The sequence below is a fragment of the Gavialis gangeticus genome, unplaced genomic scaffold (genome assembly GCF_001723915.1).
Source record: "Gavialis gangeticus isolate Ggan-Ray unplaced genomic scaffold, GavGan_comp1, whole genome shotgun sequence".
In the NCBI taxonomy this organism is placed as follows: Eukaryota; Metazoa; Chordata; order Crocodylia; family Gavialidae; genus Gavialis; species Gavialis gangeticus.
The window spans coordinates 42,716,455-42,739,733 of NW_017729032.1; the positions used below are offsets into that span (position 1 = coordinate 42,716,455).

Below are 23,279 nucleotides of genomic sequence, written 5' to 3' on the forward strand. Positions count from 1 at the left end.
GTCTGGAACCAGCTTCCAAGTGAGGTGGTGCAGGCTCCCACCCTGGGGGTTTTTAAGAGGAGGTTGGATGACCACCTTATTGGGGTCATTTGACCCCAGTGCTCTTCCTGCCATGGCAGGGGGTCGGACTAGATGATCTGCTCAGGTCCCTTCCGACCCTAGAAACTATGAAACTATGTTGTCTATCATGACACCCAGGTCTTGTTCAGCTGAGGTGCTGGCAAGTGTAGCGTAGCACTACCAAGCCTGTAAGTGTGGTGTGGATTATTTCTCCCCAGATGGAGCACTTTACATTTTTCTGTATTAAACGACATTAGGTTGAGGTCCACCCACCTCACGAGCCTATCCAGGTCGGCCTGTAATACCAGCCTATCTTCAAGCATGACCGTGCTCCTCCATCGTTTGGTTTTACAGATCCCTGATATTAAAACAAGAGGGGAACAACATCTTTCATTATTTCAGCTCACAGATGTTTTTAAAAGTTATAGTAAGCTGGAAAAAATATTATGCAGCACAATTCAAGTGCAGAAACAAGCAGGTCAACCTTTTCCTCAGAATCTGGAAATACCTGAGTTGAAGACATCCTACAGGGAGGATTTCTACAAGTTATCGTTTCTAACACATATAGGAATCAAAATGGAATGGGTGCTCATTGAACACTGCCTCTTCCCTCAGGCACATAAGCAATTAAGTCCCAAAGTCTCAAGATTTGCAGATACTATATTCCTTTTCCAACCTGATAGTTATAGGAAATGTTTTGTATAAATTTTTAAATGAGGTAGTAAACTATCATTTAAAGACACATTTGCAATAAATGGGATTTACTATGGCTAATATAGTAACCATTCTGATAACACATGTAATTAGTTACCTGGGGCTCAGCTATAAACTTATAGTTACAACTTCATTCTTGTAGAACTATGTAAAAAGCAGACAACTAAATCACGTAACAAATGAAATCCCTCCATCCAAGGAATATGAAATGCAGTTTTGCTGTGTTTGACATTGCATAAGACAGAGTTTGTGAACATGGCACCCTACCATCTTGTCCCTTTGCATCTTCTGCATCATATGTTTTATTTCCTAACACAATATGATACCAGTATCATTAACGTTTCAAAGAGCAGATGTTATTTGCTCATTCACTGTCAATCTGCCTTTTACTAAATTCTCCGTGCAGTCTGTTACTTCAGGAAGCAGGAAACAGTTAGATTTAGGCCCTTGGCACATGTAACCTGTTAACTGGTTAATTGCACATTGAATTTAGACATGCTACATGTGCCAAGCAGTTATCACACATACAAATGGCCAATGAGCCACGAAGTTTTTGCTTGAAAAATGTAGAACATTTAGCTCATTTCTATCAAGCTCTAATTTGAACATGGCATATCAAAGGACAAAAGTGTTTGGCCAGGTTGTCCAGTATCCCAGAGTACACTGTTCTTTCCGTTCTCCCCACTTCCTGCAAGGGGACTCTGCACCTCATGCTTAACTCTGCTGCCTCTAGACAAACAAGCAGGTGTCAGGACTCACTGCCCTTCCTCCTTGTCCTCAACCAGCCTTCAAAGCTGCTTCTTTAAGCCACTATCACACATCTCTGGGAGTGTGTGCATGTTCATTACTGCATCTTAGACACTGAGAATTTACTTCAGTACTTCCTTATGAAGTACTAACTGAATGCGCAGTAACTAGAGTTACTATGCAGTAGCACTGGTGCATAGTTTTTTATTGACACTTACTGTGCATTAGCCTAATAACCAGGGATCCTGGTTTTCTTGGATTTAAACTCCCCCCTTTCCCCCAATTTCAGAGAAAGCCAGGATCCTTGCTGACAATACTGTGCAGTAAGCTATTAGCACAGTTTTTGCCATGACACACTATTGCACAGTATTATTAGGCTAATGCACAGTAAGCATCTCATGAAGACATGCCATCTGTGAAACCCAGTGACACTCAATTGACATGCTTCACTCACCTGACACAGAGATGGCGGGAGGGAATTTGGTCAGAAACCTGCGGGCAGGACAAGCACATAAATAAAAGCACTCATAAGGACCCTGGAGAGTTTCAACCCTGCCCTTCTGCCCTCCCCCCACCCTTCCTCCCTGCTCTTCACATGGGTCTCCTTGGATCTACACAAGGGTTGAGGGAGCAGTTTCTTCACCCAGGGGGAAGCTGTCTTCTCATTCCCAGCAAAGATGACAACCCCTGCCAGCAGCTCTCCAGCTCCCCTTGTTGGTGAGTGCTGACAGAGCAATTTCCCAATACATGTTTTTTCTCCATTGGCTAGCCTGCCCTTTGAATGTGAAGCAGGTCGCATGGTATAAGTTTCCGTCGAGCGATGTTGCCTGTTGCTTGATGGAAACAACATCTACCATGGGCGTTACAGAAGCTAGGTTGCCTTGCAAATAACCTTGGGGCAAATCCTCAGCTGGGGTAAGTAAATCCTCTACTGACTCCTGTTGAAGGATGACAATTATGTCACACCCCCAGCTCTGTAGTTATAGTTCCTAAATGAAAATCAAAGAAAAATGCAGGGGTTGACACAGCTCAACTTTCTCAAGAAAAGGAACTTGATGCCAAATAGCAGAACTCACCCCACTGTATGCATCATTGTATTTCTTGGTTTATAATTTTTTTCTCTGCCATACATATCTGGTTATGACCGAATAATAACTGTCAAGATCTCTTTACTCCTTAGGGCTATTTTGCAAATGGCATTGGTAAGAAACACACTTCACAATTTGCATTTAGTAACTACCCTATTATGCTGCTGCAACTGCACTGAAGACACTATTCAGACACTGGCCATCCACAATTTCACAGTGCCTGCAAGAAACCATCTTTGTGATCACTTGCTCAGGGACAGCTCTCGCATTACATCTGAAGCCTAGTTGACACTACAGGGCTTGGTAAGCAAAACTCTGAATGCAGCCACACAATCGCCTAACAGTCATGAAACTCACTTCCCTGTGCTTTCTGCCAAAAAAACTACCGTCTCTCCTTGAGCAGGTGGCTTTTGCTGCTATTTGGCAGTAGGGGCATAAAAACACTGCTGTTCCTTCTGCTGGCTTTGGTGGTTCCTTCAGCAGCTGGTGTGTTCTGGGAATGCACTTTGTGTTCAGCCATCACGGCTGCTGCACTGGAGCCAGGCAGAGTGGCCAGAAGCATATTTGTGTGCATGACATGTGCTTTGATAGCACAGCAGCTTCTGTCTCCTACCAGAACTTCTGACAGAACCAAGCAAGCACAGACAAGGCCTGAGCATTTCCTCATCCTTTTTTTCCGGGACCAAAAGTTTACTTCACAACTGGCAGTTGTCATTTTGCAGCTATCAGAATAAAGATGAGTGCCCTTTAGCTAAACTTTACTCCACCCTACCTTGGCTTTACAACAGCTCACCTTCTCTGCATAACCCACCTAAGCCATTTCATAGGCTTTCACCTATCGCATAAAATGTATCCAGAGGAGAAACCAGGTGAGACTCATGTTTCAAGTAGGACATAATCTAGATTGGGGAGGGGGGAGGAGGGGGATGAGGACGACAACAGATGAGGAGAGAAGAGGGCTACAAAATGCATAGAAAATAACCTGCTGGAAACATGGGAGTATGGCAAAAACAGTGGACAGCAGGTGAAATAAATATGCCATGTCACCATTTTACTTTGTGCCCAACAAAACGGGGGCTGCCTAGCAAAAGGCAAAAACATAGAAAGTTAATTCTTAGTGAATATTTTCTACTTTAACTGCTCTTTGTATTTCTGCTCAGCATTTTTACAAATAAGTTTTCCCTTTAGGTTTTTTTTACCATCTACACAACAGGAGTAAAATATTTGTCTGTTACTGTGAGGTGCCCTAAAGCTAATTTGAAAAACACCATATTCTGTAAATGCATCATTTAAAGTTACAAACTGGTCATAGCAGGCTTACTGGTTTCTCAGGTTATGCATCATACCAACAACAGTGGCAATTTCATTTCTGACAGAGAAAGAGCCTTGCTTTTAAAAAGCATTTGATGCTAAATAGCATTAATGAAATCATATTCTCCAATCTTCTGGAGTTACGCATTAGCAGAGCATAAGTTAGCTAGCCTGCGTAAACTTTATTAGTGCTTATACCGTCACAGCCTGTCTGCAAAGAGCTAGCTGTTGAAGAAGAGCCATGGTGTACATAAGGAAACAAATCTTAAGACACACAAGATCAGAAGGGCCGACACACAGTACTCCCTTTTCTCACTTATACTTCCTTATTGTTTTTCCCTTGCTTCCCTCCGTCTGAGCACACTGGTTGGCTTTTTTCCCATCACACTTCTCCCCATACATTCTTCATTCCTTCTCCAAACATTGCAGTCTTCATTTCCCGATTTTGTGAAACACTCTCCTTTCTGTAATCCTTTTCATGAAAGGCAAATCTACTAGTGTAAAATCAGCACTTCGGTCAATTCCTGTTATCCGATTAATAAACTGCAAAATAGGATTTTTCTAATATTTTGCCCACAAGCATTTTGAAATGCCAGACACATTGATATTAAAAAAACAAGCAGAAAAGCATTTTTAATTATTCCCCCGCCCCTTCCCCCCACTTGCTATTTCATGCCTTCTTTCATACTTCTGTTACTTATATTCAGAAGAGTCTCCCACAACATTTCTTGTCCCCGCTCCCATACACTTGTGCTTTAATCCTCCCTTTCTCCCATAAGTATTTTATGGATTTATGGGCCAGATTTTCTCTTGACTAATAGATGTTTAAGCATTCATTGATATCCTATTCTGCCATGATCAAGTCCCTGAAAGAACTGGTCACATGCCTACATTTGTAAAGCAACATCATCTTAGCCTTTAGGCTAAGTCACAAAAAGCAGAACCCACTCACACTTTCTGCACTGACTTGTTTTTCAGGGACACATGCAAGGTGGAAGAGAATTGCATGTAAGACGTCCAAGTAGTAGACCTGATCTGGGATATGGTGGGCCTGGACCTCCTGGAGCTCTTCTGAGAGCACCTGCAGGAGGGCTGGCTGACTGGGAGTGGGCACGGAGCGGGGCCTCATGACCCTCCTGTACAAGAAGGGTCCGAGAGAGGAGTTGAAGGACTGGGGGCCAATCACCCTCCTGAATTTCGACTACAAGCTGCTGGCCAAAGTCGTAGCCAAGCAATTTAAATCCATCCTAGGCGCAGTCATCCACGAGGATCAGTCGTGCAGGGTGTTGGGACGCCAGATCCATGGAGCCCTAGTGCAACTGGGGGAGACACTCCAGCTGGAGAGGGAAAGAAGGCAGAGCCTCGCCATCCTAGACCCAGACCTGGAGAAGGCCTACGACAGAGTGCCCCACTGGTTCATTCCAGATGCTGAAGCAGATGGGAGTCCCTCCAGCCTTCATCGGCTGGATCAGGACCCTCTACATAGAAGGGAGCAGCGAAGTGCAGATCAATGGCTTCCTGAGTGCCTGGACTGCAGTGGAGTTGGGGGTCCAGCAGGGCTGCCTGCTCTCCCTGATCTTGCTTGTCTGCACCATTGAGCCCCTGGCTCAGTGCCTGAGGCAGGACCCAGGGATCTGCGCAGTCCACATCCCGGGTAGGAGCAAATGAGAGGCTAAGGTCCTGGCCTACATGGACAACTTGAACATCCTGTGCTGGAACAAGTGGCTGGTAGAAAAAGCCGTGGGGCACACAGGTATATGAGGTGGCAGTGGAGACCAAGCTCCCTGTGAGCCAGAGCACCTGCCTTGCTGTAGGCGAGCTCAAGAACCTGGAGTCCCTGGGTCTCTGTCCCCTGCGAGGGGGTCAGAATCCTTGGGATAGATTTCGACCCCAAAGCGAGCAGCAGGACAGCGTGGGAGAAGACAGATGCAAAGCTAAAGCAGAGGCTGGGACTGTGGCACTCCCTTTTCATGGGGGGTGTGTGTCGCGCTTGTGAAGGCAGTGTTCTTACCGGTGCTTCTGTACACCACACTGGCCTTCCCCCATTCCAAGCATGTCACCCACAGGATCCAGAGGGTTGCGTGCATTTTCTTGTTAGGCTCCAGATGGGAAAAGGTCATCAGGAAGACCTTGCACAAGAACAAGAGGGCAGGGGCATGCCAGACATCCTCCTGTTCCTGGGGGCAAGTAAACGAGCCAGATCTGCAGGCTGGCGATGGGCACAGAATCCAAAACTGCTTGCCTGGTGAGATATTTTGCAGGGCACATACCAACACATTGGGGGGTGTTCACCCTGACCAACCACAGACTGTGGATAATGTGCTCACCATGGTTCTACGAGATCCTAAACCAGTGCTGCAGCTTGTACAGTCTGCAGAGTGCAAGCCCTGCAACCATGAACAACCACAAGAAGATCCAGGAGATGGTGAGGCTAAGGGACATCACATCTCTGTGGACCTGCTCCCAGGCGACACATGCCAGGCTGTGTGGAAGCTCACTGACCACATGGACCTGTGCAAAGGATCACATCAATCACAAGGACCCAAATTAGCTAACAGCCCACCGAGCCCTGCCAGTGAGGGCCTGGAGGTATAGAAAGGGTCAGGTGGGGAGACCCAGCTGCCCATGGCCCAACTACCACAGAGCCACTGAGACAACAGACCACCTCCTCTGGCTCTGCACCCGCGCCATGGAGGTATGGAAAAAGGTGAAGCAGCTGTGCAAAGCATTGACTCGCTTCAAATGGCTTACCAGAGAAGCAGCGCTGCATGGGCACCTTGCCAAACACCAGGGGAACCCATTGGCCCGTTTTGACCAGTTTGCATCCCGCGTCAGGAGCACCCTGCGGAAGGCCAGGAACCTCCTGTTGTACAGGAGGTACAAGAGGTAGTAGGCTGTGTAAAAATGGCACTGAGCAAACTCCACAACTACTACCAGAAATCAGTAGTGTAGGATGGAGGAGACGTGGCCAGAGCCACCTGGCACAAAGATACACAGCACAGGATCTTCTAACTTCCCCCTAGCGGGAAACGGAGTGGTGACAGCAAGGAAGAGGAAGAGACAAATGGAACTGAGGATAGTGACAGCAGCAGCAGGTCCTCCAGCAGGAGCTGGAATGACAGTGACAGTGACATGGATGACAGGCAAACTGAGTATGTGACCCTGCAAGCAGGGCAGGGATGAAAGGAAGGGGTTGCCTGGTCGAGAGACCAGAGTTTGAGTGTGTAGTGCGCAGTGCGGATATTGTAACAGGTTCTGGTGCCCAGCAGGCCTTTGTACAGATGCGTGGGCTGTGCGGGTGCAGTTTTTGTAATGGGTTAAGGATTTCTTTGTGGAGTAATACTCAGAGTGTAGATATATATTATTTTTTTTTGTAAAAAAATAGAATAATATCTATACTCTATCTACAAAAAAAAATCTTCTAGATTCTGTAGATCTGCTTCAATGCTATCCATCTTTAGATCATTCATTCCTATGGCTCTTCCCTGAACTCTCTCCAAGTTTTCAATATCGTTGCTGAACTGCGGACAGTAGAACAGGACACAACGTACCAGTAATATTCATAGCAGGGCTAAATGCAGAGGTAATAAAAATTCCCTACCGGTCCTTGACATCCTCTTGCCAAGAATCTCATTATCCCTTTTGGGTGCAACACTGGAATAAAAACTAACGTTTATCTTATTATCTACCACAGTCCCCAGGTCTTTTTCAGAGTCCCTCCTTCCCAGGTAACATCCCCCATTCCTTTTAGTATGGCCTGCATTCTTTGTTCCTAGATGCATACCCTTTTATTCATTTGGCTGTACTGAACCACACATTGTTTTCTTGCAGCCCACTTATCAATCAATCCACATGGGTCTGTGTCAGCAATCTGTCCTCTTGATCATTAACCATGTACTCAATATTGTGCCATCTTTATAAGTAATGTCACATTCTGTTCCAGGTCATTGTACTGCATCCAGTTTTGGGCCCCACAATTCAAAAATAATGTGGAGAAGCTTGAGAAAGTCCAGAGAAGAGTCATGCACATGATCAGAGGTCAGGAAAACAAACCTTACAACGACAGGCTGAGAGCCATGGGCCTCTTTAGCCTAGAAAAGCACAGGCTCAGGGTGATCTGATGGCCACCTATAAGTTTATCAGGGATGACCACCTGTATCTGGGGGAATATTTGTTCACCAGAGCGTCCCAAGGGATGATGAGGTCAAACGGTCATAAACTCCTGCAAGACCATTTCAGGCTGGGCATAAGGAAGAATTTCGTTACTGTCCGAGCCTCCAAGGTCTGGAATAGCCTACCATCAGAAGTGGTTCAAGCACCTACTTTGAATGCCTTCAAGAGAAAACTGGATGCTTATTTTGCTGGGATCCTATGACCCCAGCTGACTTCCTGCCCTTTGGGTAGGGGGCTGGACTTGATCTTCCAAGGTCCCTTCCAGCCCTAATGTCTATGAAATCTATTAAATGCGGGCAAGCATTAGGGCAAGAACTGACCCTTGTGAGACCTCATTAGATACACGTCCACTTGTCAATGGTTTCCCATTTCTAACTCTCTAATTCTCAATTGAATCCAATATCAGCATTCATTATTTTTTGCTTAGAGTGATACCAGGTTATCCATTTTACTCTTTAATTACTGATATGTGCATATTTAAAAAGTCTGAAGTTTAATATCCTCCTAAATTACTGGTAGAAGTTATTTTTACTCTCATCATGTGACTAATTCCTCAATTGGCTTTCCCCCCAAAGACAGAACATAAATATTTTGAATACCCCTTTTTTTTTTATTATTGAGAAAACTACTATTTCTATTTAGTAATGGACCAAAATCATTGAAAGGATTCCTTTGGCTCCAATAACCTTAAAATTTTCCTTTTTTCCTAGACAGATTTCTCATTGTATGCTTTTTCTTCCCTTACCAGTTTTCTACCATTCTGAGCTTCTAATTTATATTCAGTCGTAAGTCTTCCCTTTCCTGCTCTGACTTCTTTACCCCATTCTTTGCAGATAATCATCCTGTACCCATCTTCTCTTTAGCAGATAAGCTACTTAGGACATGGACAGTATAATCTTCTGTCCCTGTGAAACACCATGCACATCTTTTTTTCCTAAAAAAATAATTATTAAGCAATAATGCAATCTGTGCTTGCTACTTCAGAAAAAATAATCCCAACCATTGTAGCACATGCATTTTTCTGAAATTACTAATTCCATTCCATTCCAGTAATACCCAGGGCCTCGCTCACAGGCACAGTAAAAAATATGATCCCTCCCCTAAACCCTTTTGGATTTAATTTTATACCAGCTGAATATGGCACACTTATTCTACAATACAATTCCAAGTTACTGTATTTGAAAAAAAACCAAACAGTTTTTGGGTAGTTTGTTCATAGGCCCCAATGGTAAAACTAGGAATGCTGGAAAAGATCTACAGTGGCTTTGACACTGGTCACAAGACACATCTCAAATTACTAAAAGTATACACTGTTGTTGGAAAACAAAAGTCCCTCAAAGAAAGTAAAATGAAAGGAAAATGAATCAGACATTTGAACAGCTGGAAACATTTTTAGAACCACCAAATGAGGCAGGAATTTTCATAGAATAATGTTTCTTTTTCTGTAATAAAAATCACAGCAGCAAAACAACACGTTCTCAAGAGACTCGATCATGTCTACTTCCCAAAGATATTCCATCAAATGAAAATTAGCAAAGTTGACAAATTGTGTCACAAAAATCCAAAACTAGAATTGGTTATTAGCTTTCTTTATCCCCCTGCCCCCAATCAGGCTCACTTTCCCCAAATTTGGCCTATTCAGTGAGCATTTGAGTTACAGCAATTTCAAGTCCACTCCATTGTGACTAAAAGTGACGTTTCCTTACCTTTTTCTTTTGTATCAGATTTTGATATTGAGATACAGTTCCAGGCAGCTTTCTAGAAATGTGAATAGTTTAGAGAAATAACAGGATGATATATAAACACTCCTTTTTCAGCTGAATAAATTAGGGAGAGAGCTGTTGGACAAGCTGTTGGGCTTCACATGTCCTCTCAGGTCATTTCCAAAAGCATGTCCAACAGCTCTCTCAAATATAGTTAGTCCAAAAAAATTTCATAAAAAATCTTTACCTCTTATACACTCCCTGGAACATTATGGCTACACTGCTCCACCTCTACTAAATGAGGGAAGTTACAGTAGTCTCAATGGAGGGAGGAACAGTCAGTATAGACAAACTCTTACAGCTGTACCAGTTAGGGTGATTTAACACACTTGCACCAATACAGAATTACACACATGTAACAGTTACAGCATAACAGCTACTGCATGATGGGAGAAGCAGCTCCCCCTTCCTTTTCTGCCGCTACAACAAGCGTACATCTGTCCATATCCAAAAAACCCGATACAGATATTTTGTTATGGACACAGACAAACAAATCACTATGAGTTAAAAGGGGGTTGGGCTTTTCTGCACATCAGCTACTCCATGGTCACTATCTGTGTACCCACATCAAATCCACAGTAAGCAAAACTATGGTAAACCAAACTATGGTAACTTAATCTTGTTTCATTGAAGAGCAGCATGGTTTAGCTTTATTTTGCTGCAAGTAAATACAGACCGACAGACACTTACCATGGAATAGCTGATATGTAACAGGTCCCTTTTTAGCTCACTGTAATATGGTCACTGGTCCATACCCTAAACTTGTTTAGACTAACACAACAAATAAAACTTAAATGGTTTTCAATCTAGTTAATGGGGATTTCTTAGCTTTAAATGCTTTCATTGTGCTGCTGGTTGTCACAACATATTTGTATTACAGTAGTGTTTGAAGTCCCAGAGACCAACGCTAGGCACTTCACCAATGCTTTTAATACTGCTAAGCGAGTTTTTGTTGATGACAAGTACTTAATACTCCCGTCATGAATCATTCAAACATGCATTGACCTGGATATGATTGGCAGTGTGATTCTCTGCAGAGTGTGTGTAATAAATTATTTCAACCCTGACATTCAGATTACCACGCAGATATCCTGCCATTCCATTTACCACAAATCCCCTATACATATTCCATGAAGGACAGATACACTCAAAGTTATTTTAGCGTAACCTCTGAGAAGTCTGAGTCTTCAAAGCATGGGTACTATTAGCACCTACCTCTAAATCAAGTAAGTTATTGTGAATATTGATGTTTTTATGTTTAGTTTATTCCTATTTCTTTTACAAAAGTCTCTCAACTACCGTAGGCTAAATTTACTTGAGTTGCTATACTTCCTTCTTAGGGATGAAATAAGTACAGAAAATACTAGATCATGGGTACGTGGAGATTAATTTGGGGTGAGGGGCTGGCACTGTTTACACATACTGATATCTTTCCAAAGTAAACTAACTATATTCCTGTTTAGTCTCCATCAACAGTTAATAACAATAAGCATGAAAAAAGCCAGTATCCACAGGAGTTAGCTTGTTGTACACACTAAAGAAATGGCATGACAGCAGACATTTCACATTAAGTTAAAGGACACGAGATAACAAAATGGTGACAAATCAGTAAGAGGATGGCTGAACTAACATTTAAACCCAGGTAAATACCCAAGCACATTCTTCTTCATAATCAACCAGTGACAAAGATGAAAATTCCCACAATGTAATATTTTTCAATAAAAGTTAAATTATTTGCAGCCTTTTTCATTCTTTCCTAGTTCTCTTCCATATTAATTTTGCCCGTCAAGCACCTGTTACTTTCTTCCTGACCCTCACCCTCTATTTAGTCTTGTAAGTCTTGTTTTCTACAGCTCTGCTTTCTCTCTCTGCTCTCCACTTAAATTCCATTTCTGTATCTGTACTGTAGATCTTCCTTTCAATTTTTTCTTACCACCACCACATCCTTAGATTTTCATTCAAAAGCCTTTAGGAAGATCTTTCTTTCCCACATGCTCCTTCATAGGCTCCATCTTAAATGTTTCTGGTTTTCACTCATTTCACACTTTTCTCCAGTTTCCCCTCTCCACATAGCAAATCAGGCTGTTTTTCTCCCATTCTCTGGTGAAGAACCTCTAGTCTTCAGAATTATAAAAAAAAAAAAGATGGAATAAGTTCAACAAAGGTACTGGTGTGAGCAATGTGAGAGGGACCAGATAAACAATTCTGTCTAGACATTTGAGTTTTTTGTTGTTGCTAATTCTGAATTCAGCAACTGTGTATTGAAAGATATATCATTCTTACCCCCCACCTTGGTGCCAGTTGGATTTCTAAATGGCCACATCCTTGACAAAGATCAAATTTTCAAAGAGGTATATGTACATCAGAGGTACAGGTTGTACCTCACACCTTTGGCAAAGCTGCTGAAAACTTTAATCCATCTTCTTAAATGAAGCCACATGTGTTCCATTAAAACTATTTATTTTTAAATTCTACCAATATAAATTTCCACAAGTTGTTTCAGAAGTGTTCACTGAGAGGCAGAAACAAACGCACACAATAGCATTATGTCCATTATTATTACGATATGTCATCCACCTTGTGAGTATTCCATTCATTCCCATATTATTCTGAGTCCATGAAAAATGTTTCGAAGTCCTGATCTAAGTCTGAAACAAGGGCATCCACAAAGTCTTCAACTGATGGGGCCTTCTGAAGCATACCTATGAAAAGGAACACAACAGCCTCTTAGCAAGAATTATACAAACATTAAAATATTGAAAAAGACTATGTTTAACTTGAACTAATTTGCTCATTAAAGTTGTTAGGATTCATAATCAAGAAAGAGGTAACCATTTTACAAGGGAATTGCCTAGTACCCAGAGTATGAACATCCTTCGCATGCTCCTCACTAGTATCCCTGTGATCCAGGAAGAATGATCTCCACTTCACAAGCAGATAACAAAGGCACAGGGTAGACTGGTTTGCAAATGGTCACAAGGAAAAACAGCAGCTCACCAGGAACTAGCCATATGTCTCTTGAGTCTCTGGCTCGGGTTTTCATTTGCTAAAAGAGGTATTCTATCCTGATACCCCACATTATACTAAAAAAACCCAACCTCTCACATGAAGAAACATTAAGATACATTTATCATCAGTGAAGCATGTCACATGACCGTACAGTTTAAAATCCTGTCAGGTGATCTCATTTCTCTCATCATACTGTCAGCAAATTCAAGCTTTGATCCAGAAACACAGTACAAGCAGTACCAAGATGGGGATTTTTTTTTTTTTTTTTTTTACTGGGGTATTAAAACACAGCACCCTATGGTGCTGATTTAAAAAAATGCAGCCTTAAGCTTTGTTTATATAGCATTATTTTATTTTACATAAATTTAGAAATGCCTAAAACATACTACTGTATCAGAACAGAAAACCTGAGTGGGAACATTTATTTTTCAAATCTTTGCTTAAAAAAAAAAAGACACTAGTCTCTATTAATAAAGTACATTCAATTAAAAAATAAATCAGAGGATGTTTGTCAACATGCACTGGCAGCAAACTGTCAACACAAACTGGATTTGCAACAGGAAAAATACATTTTCTTTAAAAGCATAAAATTATATTGTTTAAATTATTTTTGGGTGGTCCATTGAATACAAATGCAAGATGCTAACTTGCTGAGTGGCTTGTTAAGATTTTAAAACAGAATTTTTTTTTTTCATGTGTAGTGGAAAAAAATCAAGAACAGTTTATACAGATCCAGAGTGTGTAAATAAAATGTAACTGCTGTGTGCCTTTGAAGTGATTAATTCTTTCTGACAACTGCCAATGTAAATATAACCTTGCTCTACCCTTTAGGATAAGTACACCTAGTGCACATCATTGCATTCTTTCACATCCTTAAGACTATTCAGTTTCGATGGAAATAATAATAGTGGCATTTATGATCAACAAAATCTTTCAGTGCATCTTTCAATAAAATCTGACTAGAGCCAACTGGCTCAGTTCAATGTTTCTTGTAAGTACAGTAACTGCTAAATATAATGGTTCAAAAAGAAGACACCAGGTCTCCAGCAATTGTCCCTAGTAACCAGGACAGTTTCCTTGCTAGGATTTTACAGCATCCTGATCTTAGTTCGTTTTAAACATGTATTACAAGCATCAACATGAACTGACGTAACACTGTGGGTTAATACCATGAACTACAAGAAAAAACAAAAAGTTCACAGTAAAGATGGCATTAAAAGGTAATCAAAGAATATTTGCATTCAGTTATTTTCAAAACCAAAGGGAAATAAATGGGTTTTTTAAATGGCCTACCATGATCACTGCCCTAGGTTTTGTAAAATAAAGTATTCAATGTACTTTTAGGGCATGGACAAACGTACAGCTGAAGTGGCTTCACAATGGGAGAGGGACTGCTACCAGGGAGTTTGCAGCAGCTGTTACATGTCCATGAGCCTGTAGCCATGCTAGTATACTCGAACTATTCTCCTAGTGGAAACTGCAAGTGTACAAGCATTCACTCAGCTTCTCCTGAGGAAAAAATGCCCCTTCTGGAAGATCTTCCATGTGTCCACCTGAAAGATTTCCCATGTGAGAGAAACTCTCACATAAGATGTATGCCTGTAGACTGCCCTCCGTGGTGGTTCACAAAGGGAGGAGAGGGGAGCAGCGGGGTAATGTTCCTTGACCCTTCCCCAGATTGGGGATTGCCCAATGTCAGAAACCCCTTCAACTGGCCTGGAAGGGGAGGGGAGCAGCAGGGCAAAGCTCCTCTACTTTCTCCCTCTTTTGTCATGGCACTTTAAGAGCCACATACCCACAGTGTCATTGGCTCCCCAGACCAGGGCCTCCCAGTCTGAGCAGCAGGTAGGGAGTTTTGTCTCACTACTCCAGGACGCCCAGGACTGGAGAAGTGGAACAGCTGATACACCCTATGTCTTCCCCAGACAGATCCTCAATCTGAAGAAAGGACTGAGAGCAGGGAAGGGGGGGAGGGCTCCAGGCTGAATATATGCACTCCTTGCCTCCTATAACAATTTCTAGCAGTCCCAATTTCTCAGATATTGCAAACAGACATAAATGCCTGTGTGAAGCCAAAGTGAGGGCAATTTAGCTCATTTGTATGCATACAGGCTCATTGTAGATGCAAGTTACAGTGTAACAGCTGCCACACACTCATAGTTTCATAGTTAGTAGGGTTGAAAGGGACCTGAGCAGATCATCAAGTCCGCCCCCCTGCCATGGCAGGAAAGAGTACTGGGGTCAAACAACCCCAGCAAGGTGTTCGTCTAGCCTCCTCTTCAAGACCCCCAGGGTGGGAGCCAACACCACTTTTCTTGGAAGTTGGTTCCAGATCCTAGCCACCCTGACTGTGAAGTAGCGCCTCCTAATATCTAGCCTAAATCTACCCTCTGCCAGCTTGTGACCATTATTCCTGGTCACTCCTGGTAGTGCTCGGGGGAACAGGGACTCCCAAGCAGCAGTTCTCTCTACCCTTCTGAAGCCACTCTAAGAGTACATTGGTCCACACCTGTAGTTCATCAAGAAAAGGAGGTGCCTTTTAGACATGTACCTTATGTGGGTGGAAACACACAATGGTGTGCTGAAAGCAGTTAGGGTGGATAGAAACAAACACCATTTTGAAGACAGATCTGCAAACAACAATCCAAAAACAATCCACCTCAAAAATCCACAACCTATGTAGAGAGGGGATTTTCTGTGGGAAGACCTTCCTGCTCTTTAGTGGATTATGCATCTTGCCACACCATCAGCTTAAGTCTGCATTATTTCCCAGTAGTTTCCCCTGCAATGGAGATACCTTTTTAAAGAAGTCCTCTAGAAATTACTAGCAAGCTTAAAACATGGTTCCACTGAAGCTATACTACTTACGGGCAGCCACAACAAGCAGGCTGCAAGAGCCCCTGTAAGTCTGTCCCTCTAACAGAACCATTTGTTCCAAAAGCTGTACTCCTTCTTGCAGGTAACAGAAATCTTAACAGAACACAAGTGATTTTTTTGGTTACCTCTTCAAAATATTGATAAAAAAAAAAAATCACAAAATATTTTAAAAAGTAATATATTGTATAAAATCAGCCTAACCAAATGACACATACTTGTTCTGTCAAAAAGAATTAGTTAACAAACGTATTGTGCAGTTGACAACTCCAGCAAAATGACATGAAGATATGTACTAAAAAGAAAAAAATACATGCAAGTCAGTTTGAAAATAAAGAGATGTGATCCGAAGAAGCAAACCTAAGACAATCTGATTTATCTCTTCAGTAAAATAGCAATTTATCATAAAAATCCTCCCACTAGAAATTACAGTAAATCAAAGGGAAAGAAAATAAGTATAAGTTTATTTTAATATAGCTAAATGCAGCCTCACAAAACCTTACTTAAAAAATTATTTCAAACTGGATTCAAGTGAACTGAAAATTACTTAAAAAGATACCACCAGCAGAGCTGGTGTCAGCCACTGTTTTTAAGCCACAGGGGGTTAAGATCGAGATCTGTATAAAAGAGACTGTAGAAGACTAGACTGTAGACTGTCTAATAAGGAAATAAAACACTGAACACAGTAAAAGTCCAAAATTACAATTTAGAATTATGCTACAACAGTGTTTCAAACTATTGCTGTATGCAGGTCACACCACAGGATCAGAGATTTTAAGGCCAAAAGGGACTTTTAGCAGGTCTTGAAAAATGATGGGTGCTGCATAACACTTCAATCTAAATGATTCAGTAAGACAGTCACAAAAACTAGCAGTTGCAGCTTTCAAAACCGTGAGCATATTTTACAAGTTCAGCCTGATTCCTATTCCAAGTCAGTCTCTCCCAAGCCTAGGGCAACTGCACAGCTCACCTCCTCTGCTCTGAAGTTGTCTTCCACATTAAAGCACTGAGGTTAACCACACCCTTTCCAGACATGGTTAGCCATAACCTACAATCACCTGTAAATGGAAAATTATAAAACCTGTGGCAAAACATGGCCTCTGCCCCCTTGGAACCTTGTAATTATTTTGTTTCTGTTTAGTTTGGAATAATATTTATTGCCATTCATAGCTGATGTTATAACCACATTTATCATTCATGTAAAAGCTCCTTATATAAGGCTCCGCAGGCCATATGTTGCCGAAATCTGGCCGACAATATTCACAAACTACTGTAAGAGAGACAAAAGCACTTCCTGCTCTCACATGGGAGTGGAATAAGATGAAAAGCCACCAAAACCTGACTTCCACTTTGACAAGATTAGCGTTTTAGGTGACAATTATGCTATTAAGTTTTGCACTGACATTCTTTTAAATAAACTACTTAAGTGTTAAAGCAAAAACAATACTAAGCTAAAAACACATTTTTCCTGCTAATTTGATAAGTACATTTTGGTTTGACTTACACAGAGCTGTAACAAGCAGAGTTGGTGCCCTGGGCGAAAGCTGGGGAGTGGGGGTGGGCAGGGAGTCGTACTTCCAAGAGTGGGGGAGTGGAAAGGTGCAGGGATTTTGGGTTCCCAGAGTTTTTTGTTTTTTTTTGAGGGGGACACATGGGATGGGGTGCAGCACAGCAATCCCACCCATCTTGGGAACTCCTAAACAGCCTCCCAGCTGAGCTGCTGCTGCCATATGCTCTGCCCACACCAGCTGTTGCTCTTAAAGAAGCAGCAGCAACAGCAGTGACAGCAGCAACAACAAGGGGCTGTTTTGAGTAGCCATGGGACTGCTCTTGTTGCTGGGATGCAGACTACATGGAGATGGGGGGGTGATTCCAGTGTCCCTCCTAACTTGGTACTCGAGAAAGTGCCCTTCTTTCCCACTCCTAGTTACGCTTCTGGGTTTGCAACCCCCTACTGCTTCCACTGCTCTGGCGGCAGTGCCAACCTCACCACCCTGTTACTTGCTACCCAGTGCCTGTTTAACCACTGTCCTTGTCCTCAATTTCAATTTACATAGCTATTGCTCTCTTTCTTCAGCTTAATACTCTCTGCAGACTTGTTTTGTTCCAGAGGAGTTATTAAGAGGCAAGGATTTTTGTGGATAATGTCCTTATTGGACTAAATGCATGACTGAGATAGACAAGGTTTCAGATATCACAATACCCTTCTTCAGGTCTCTTAGAGAAAGTTTCTTTCCCAGAGATCCAAAGGAAGGAGGATCTTTAACTATCTGAAAATCAACATTTTGAAACTTAACTGACATTAATGAATTAATGATACTTTAAGAGCTCAGAGGAAAGGTACTGCATAAGCATAAAGCATTCTTTCATTGAGCACCTAGCTTATATGTTTCAACAATGATACTTACATAGTTTACATACTGTGATATGTGCTCAATGTCAGGAGAAAGGTGTTTACTTTGATCACATAATGCAAAGAGATTTTAAGAGGCAGACAACAAAGAATGTCTGAAGGTTGTTTTCATCACGTTTACCTTCTTTTGAAGATAATTCATAATCTAAATTTTCAATTGCTGATCCTAGAACACAAGTTCCAACCCACTACTAAAAGTGATAACAGCAGGGCTAGGAGAGATATTAGTTGAACACCAAATAATCTTTATTTTTGCTTTATACTGAGAATGAGTAGTCATAGCGCTGGTGCAGGCTGAAGTATTTTAGTGCTATGAAAATGAGATGGCACAAAGACTTCCTGTTTGTCAGCACTCGCAGCACCAGCTACTGCTGATATTTCATGCATTATACAAAATTGGTAGGCTAGGGCAGATTCAGTGTTTATCGGTAAATGTTGATAAGCGTCAATTTCACCTCACATTCAGACTGAAGGAAAAATATTTCCATCGTTAATAATCAAAATTTATAGAAAGGGGATGAAAGAAAAATGATGGCTGACGGAGTGTGACAGTGCGGGGAGCAGTCCTACAGAACCATGCTGACTGTAGTTTGAACAGCAAATCCCAGAAACCCCAGGGGACTGGGAAAAAAGGAAAAGGAAGTGACAGAACAGGCAAGGGAACTACAGGAGAATGAAGCCAGGACTGATGGCAGTCCTACAGCAGTTATATTTGTTGCAGCAGGTGGTTAAACTGCATAACCCTGAAAATTTAATTGATACAAATGGAAATAAGTGCTTAAAAATAAACATCAATCATATCCATCAAAATTATTAAAAAATAAAAACTGAATCCTGCCAAAGCTAAAAATTTGTTTAAAAAAGGAACACCCCTCCTTTATTACACCTACCTGACTGATTCTCTCTGAGTTCTGAGGATATTTTATAAGACACCCCTCCTTCCATCACTCTGTTCCTATTGCTAGAGTTCTAAAATTAGTGGCCCATAAAGCATAATCTAAGAACTAGTCTGTCTAATCAGATAAATCTAACACAGCCCCTTCAGAAATTCTATGAAAACACTGGTTAGATATAAAGGATCGAATACAAAAATACCATTGAATTATTGATTACTAGCCATCTGCTTATAAAAGCTTATACCCCACATCTCTGATTTAGTCTATAAAGGTGTAAATCTAACCTGCCTTCTGCCTGACTTCAGATTAACACAGCTAAGTACCTTTATTTAAGATGTAACCACAAAAGTTTGATAAAAGGTACAAAACATTCTGGCTGAGAAATAATAATAGCAACCCTCCTTTTCCTTTTACCTTGAACCATGAGCATGGGCTCTTTTCCTCCACCATGTACCAGCATCTCTCTGCGATAACGTTCACCCATTGCCCTGAAGGAACAGACATAGTAAGATTATAGCCAACTGCATTCACAACCTGCTTGGCTTTCATTCACATTTGTCTTCAGCTTCTTCAAAGAACTGACACAGAAATAGATCTAATGAAGCCTGCTGCCATGAAGCAATAGCTGTCTTCATTCCACTGACTCCAAAACTGCAGAATTTACTTAAAATTACAAGATAAAGGACAGAGCTGGATAAATGTGATAAAAATAAATTGCTAATTATTTAATAATTTTAACTTGGCAACGTAGTTCTTTGGATTTGCTGCAATAAAGAAGAAAAATTAAAAAGTTTTCTGTAGCTGCTTAGCGTACTCAGTTTAATTATAAGAATGGTATGGTATCTTTCATTTCACAATATATCCTCAAAAGAATAACATAACCTTATAAATGATTTTATAATGAAAAAATCCATTTGTCAGACTTATTCAAATAAGAACCTGTGAACAGATTTCTATTTTTGCTTTCTTTCCCTTCAGCAGGCTGAATATACAATACTTCATCAAACTTTTCATGTCTCATTAACTTTATTTGTAGCTGATGAAATGCCTAAGTAATACCTCAAATAGGGCTGCCTACAGCATCCCTGAGAATCAACCAGTAATGCTCCACGCGTCTCCCAGAGTGTTGCATGAGTCACATGAGGGGATCCAATATCCACAGTGTTCCTAGTTCCTATATATGAGGGGAGCAGGCGACTACCCTGGGCACATTTGGGATCCCAGCTTGATCATTACATCTGAAGTGACACTTGTAGCTTCATTTAATTAACAGCTTTGAAAACATTAGGAAATGCAGATATTATTGTTTATTGTCATCAATTTTCACACATCTGGAAGCATTTCCTTGTTTTAAGAAATCAGTTTGAATTTTAAACATCACACATCAAAACAAAGGAAGTCTGATGTGCTGAAAGGCGCTCTCTATAAATAAGACTGATTTTGAGAGCCCACATGATATTTAAATTAAATGCTAATTCAATGCAAAAAGTAGCTCGCACAATGCAACAACCAATTTACTATCTGTGGACAGACAAATCAAAAGAGTCTACAAGGAAGAGAAACTGGCAATTGACATAAAAGTCAGTTAGATCCACTGAAAGCAGCATGGTAGAATTGCCTCTGAAGGAACATCTATGCAGCGCAATGCCAGTGTCATGCAGAAATACCTGAACTAGCCAGCTTGGCTACTGGAAACTGTAGAACCATGTAAGAATAATGTTCTGCCATGGATTATTTATAACCTACTATTGTAACCATCCTACCACAAGTATCTGAGTAAATTTAGATACCTCTATGTGGCACTGTAGAAACAGTGCAGTGTAGACATACCCTAAATGGGACCTAGATGCACACAGTGTAAGAAGACTTACAACAGGTAAGCTCAGGGAGGCTACACTATGTAAAAGAGGCTGGAAAGGAAAGGCACAGAAGAGATGATACAAAAAGCCAACAGCAAATAGAGCTATGTAGACTGGTAGAGCAGAGAAATGCAATGCAAAGGGAAATAACCAGGTAAAGTATAGCAGGCTTTGAAGTTGGTGATAAAAAGTTTGTTTAATACTTGCAGCTCCTTCAGACTTCAATCAAAGTTACAGGTAATTAGCCACTCTGAAAATCAAGCTTTTAATTAGAGGTCTAATTATGAATTTGGGTGCTTCCCACCTGGCACCTATGATTTAAAATTCTGGCTTGAATTCTCTGCATCATTGAACATGTTCTAAAATACACCTGTGCTTCTATTTTATTACATTTTTGAAAATTAACCACAGCGAAAAACAATTGGAACAGGATAAAAAAGAACGCAAGATGTTAATACAGATACAGCAAGGGTGCTTCCTGCTTGTCAGAACAAGCAGGCCATTAAATACTGATCTATACATTTTTTCTCTTTTTACCTGTCAAATGGGTCCTGAGCAAAACACTGTTTCCACACCATGGAGGCGACAGCCCTGGACATGAGGTAGGAGTAGTATTTAGCACTGTATCCCACAAGATGGCTGAATCTTAGCTGCCAAGCCTATAAGGAGAAGGAATCAATGGAATTCATGTCACTTCTATCCATCAGATTATTTTGATGTTACATATTATCCTTACAACAGATTCTTTCTGGCAAAAAGTGCACAAACTGGACATTGAATCCATCAGTTAATACAGTGACAGCTGGAATAATATAAAGGAAAGACTCTGATGCTAGTAATAAGAAATGGCCAAAATATGAACATAAAAATCTTATTCTATTTAGTATTATTTGAGCAAAATATTACCTTTGTGCTATGGTGAGCATAATATGAGTAAACAAGGTCAAAAGCAGAGAAAGGTAAGTGTAAATAGTATAAAATATGGACATATTTAAGTATGACTAAATTTCTATCTGTGGTTAAGAGAAAAAAAAGAAATTCACTTATTACAAGCAACACCATGTTTTATCATTTTCCACATGGATAATTGCAGTGCCACATTTGAAAAAAAAGTTCAATCCATAAGCTTTTGCCACAAACAAAATTATAGGACAGGCTTGTATTTGGTACTATATAAAGTACAGCTTCCCACATGCCAAAATACAGGCTCAGAGGTAGATGAATTACATCCACATGCCAGACCATTGTTTGCAGATTTGTTTGTATATTTATAACAGATTAGGTTGTAATGATACAACCGTTTGTCTGTGAGCTGTCACTTAGCTTTCTGACTCATTCCAGGGCTGCTGGACTCCCCTCTTAATGCTGTTTTTTGTTTACTATTTGGCTGTTTCTTTAACAGAGAAACTTGGAAATATCTGTTCTATACACAAGAAAAAGGTCCATGTTTTTAGAGTTTCCCTGCCTGTAATGTGAAAAGGACAGCAGATTTAAATTGAAAACACATATGCCTCCCTGCAGTCTTCTTACATGCTTCTTCAAAGTAAGTTACACCCAAGGAATAATGGACGAATGAGAAAGCCTTATTTGCCTTACTGGCTCCTTCTCAGGAAGTAAAGAGGCAGTCAAGTCACAACACTTATTTGTCCAAATACAATCCAATCTCCTCTCTGGATAATAATTTGAATGTTAAAAGCACGAAAGAGAGGGAGCCTCTTCCATATGAAACTGAGAAACAAGGTCAGAAACACTTAACCTTTCCTGAAGTCTTTTGGGCAGGGGGAGGAGGGAGCAGCAGTAAAGAATCTTCTGAAATACTTTTCAGACTCAGCTTCTTCCTTTAAAGCAGGCTCATGAGCATAGTCCAAAAGTCAACAGATTCTGCTACTAAAAAGCATTCTTGGAGGGAGGCCCACATAAGGACCCTCAACTTCTATGAAGGCTTTATGTAGGAGTCTGGGTAAGGCAGGTGCACTTTACTGTTTTAATTATTTTTATCACTGCAGTGCATAAGAACTTCAGTCACAGAGCAAAACACTCTTGTGCTAGGTGCTGCTTACACACTGGGGCAGAGGGGAAGTGGGAAAGAGGGTGAATCTCTACTCCGAAAAAAGATAATAATTCAAATGTAGACAAGATGTGATAGATACAGGCATTATGATATCATTCTGGTCAGCATGGTAGGCAGTGGTCTCAACGCACTAGAAGTAAGCACTGTCAAGATTTTTATAGGCACCACAACAAAGGAGAATTTTAACGGGATTTGAAGGATAAATGAGTCCATTTTGGAGGCGTTTCCAATCAGAATCAATGGACTGTTGTTTTTGTTTTTGGGGGGTTTGGTTTTGTTTTTTTGGGCGGGGGGGGGGGGG

At 41.1% G+C, this 23,279-nt stretch overlaps 1 protein-coding gene across 1 annotated transcript in view; it reads right to left on the reverse strand.

Annotated features, from left to right (window-relative positions):
- Positions 1 to 12,085: 12,085 nt before the first annotated feature.
- The window catches only part of MIPEP (mitochondrial intermediate peptidase), a gene marked incomplete at its 5' end in the record, with an annotated part of 117,208 nt that continues 106,014 nt past the window's right edge, over positions 12,086 to 23,279 (reverse strand). Inside the window, 3 exons of the mRNA XM_019523787.1 lie at positions 12,086 to 12,558; positions 19,463 to 19,536; positions 21,445 to 21,566. Coding sequence (XP_019379332.1) covers positions 12,461 to 12,558; positions 19,463 to 19,536; positions 21,445 to 21,566 — 294 coding nt within the window. The remainder of the gene's footprint in view (positions 12,559 to 19,462; positions 19,537 to 21,444; positions 21,567 to 23,279) is intronic.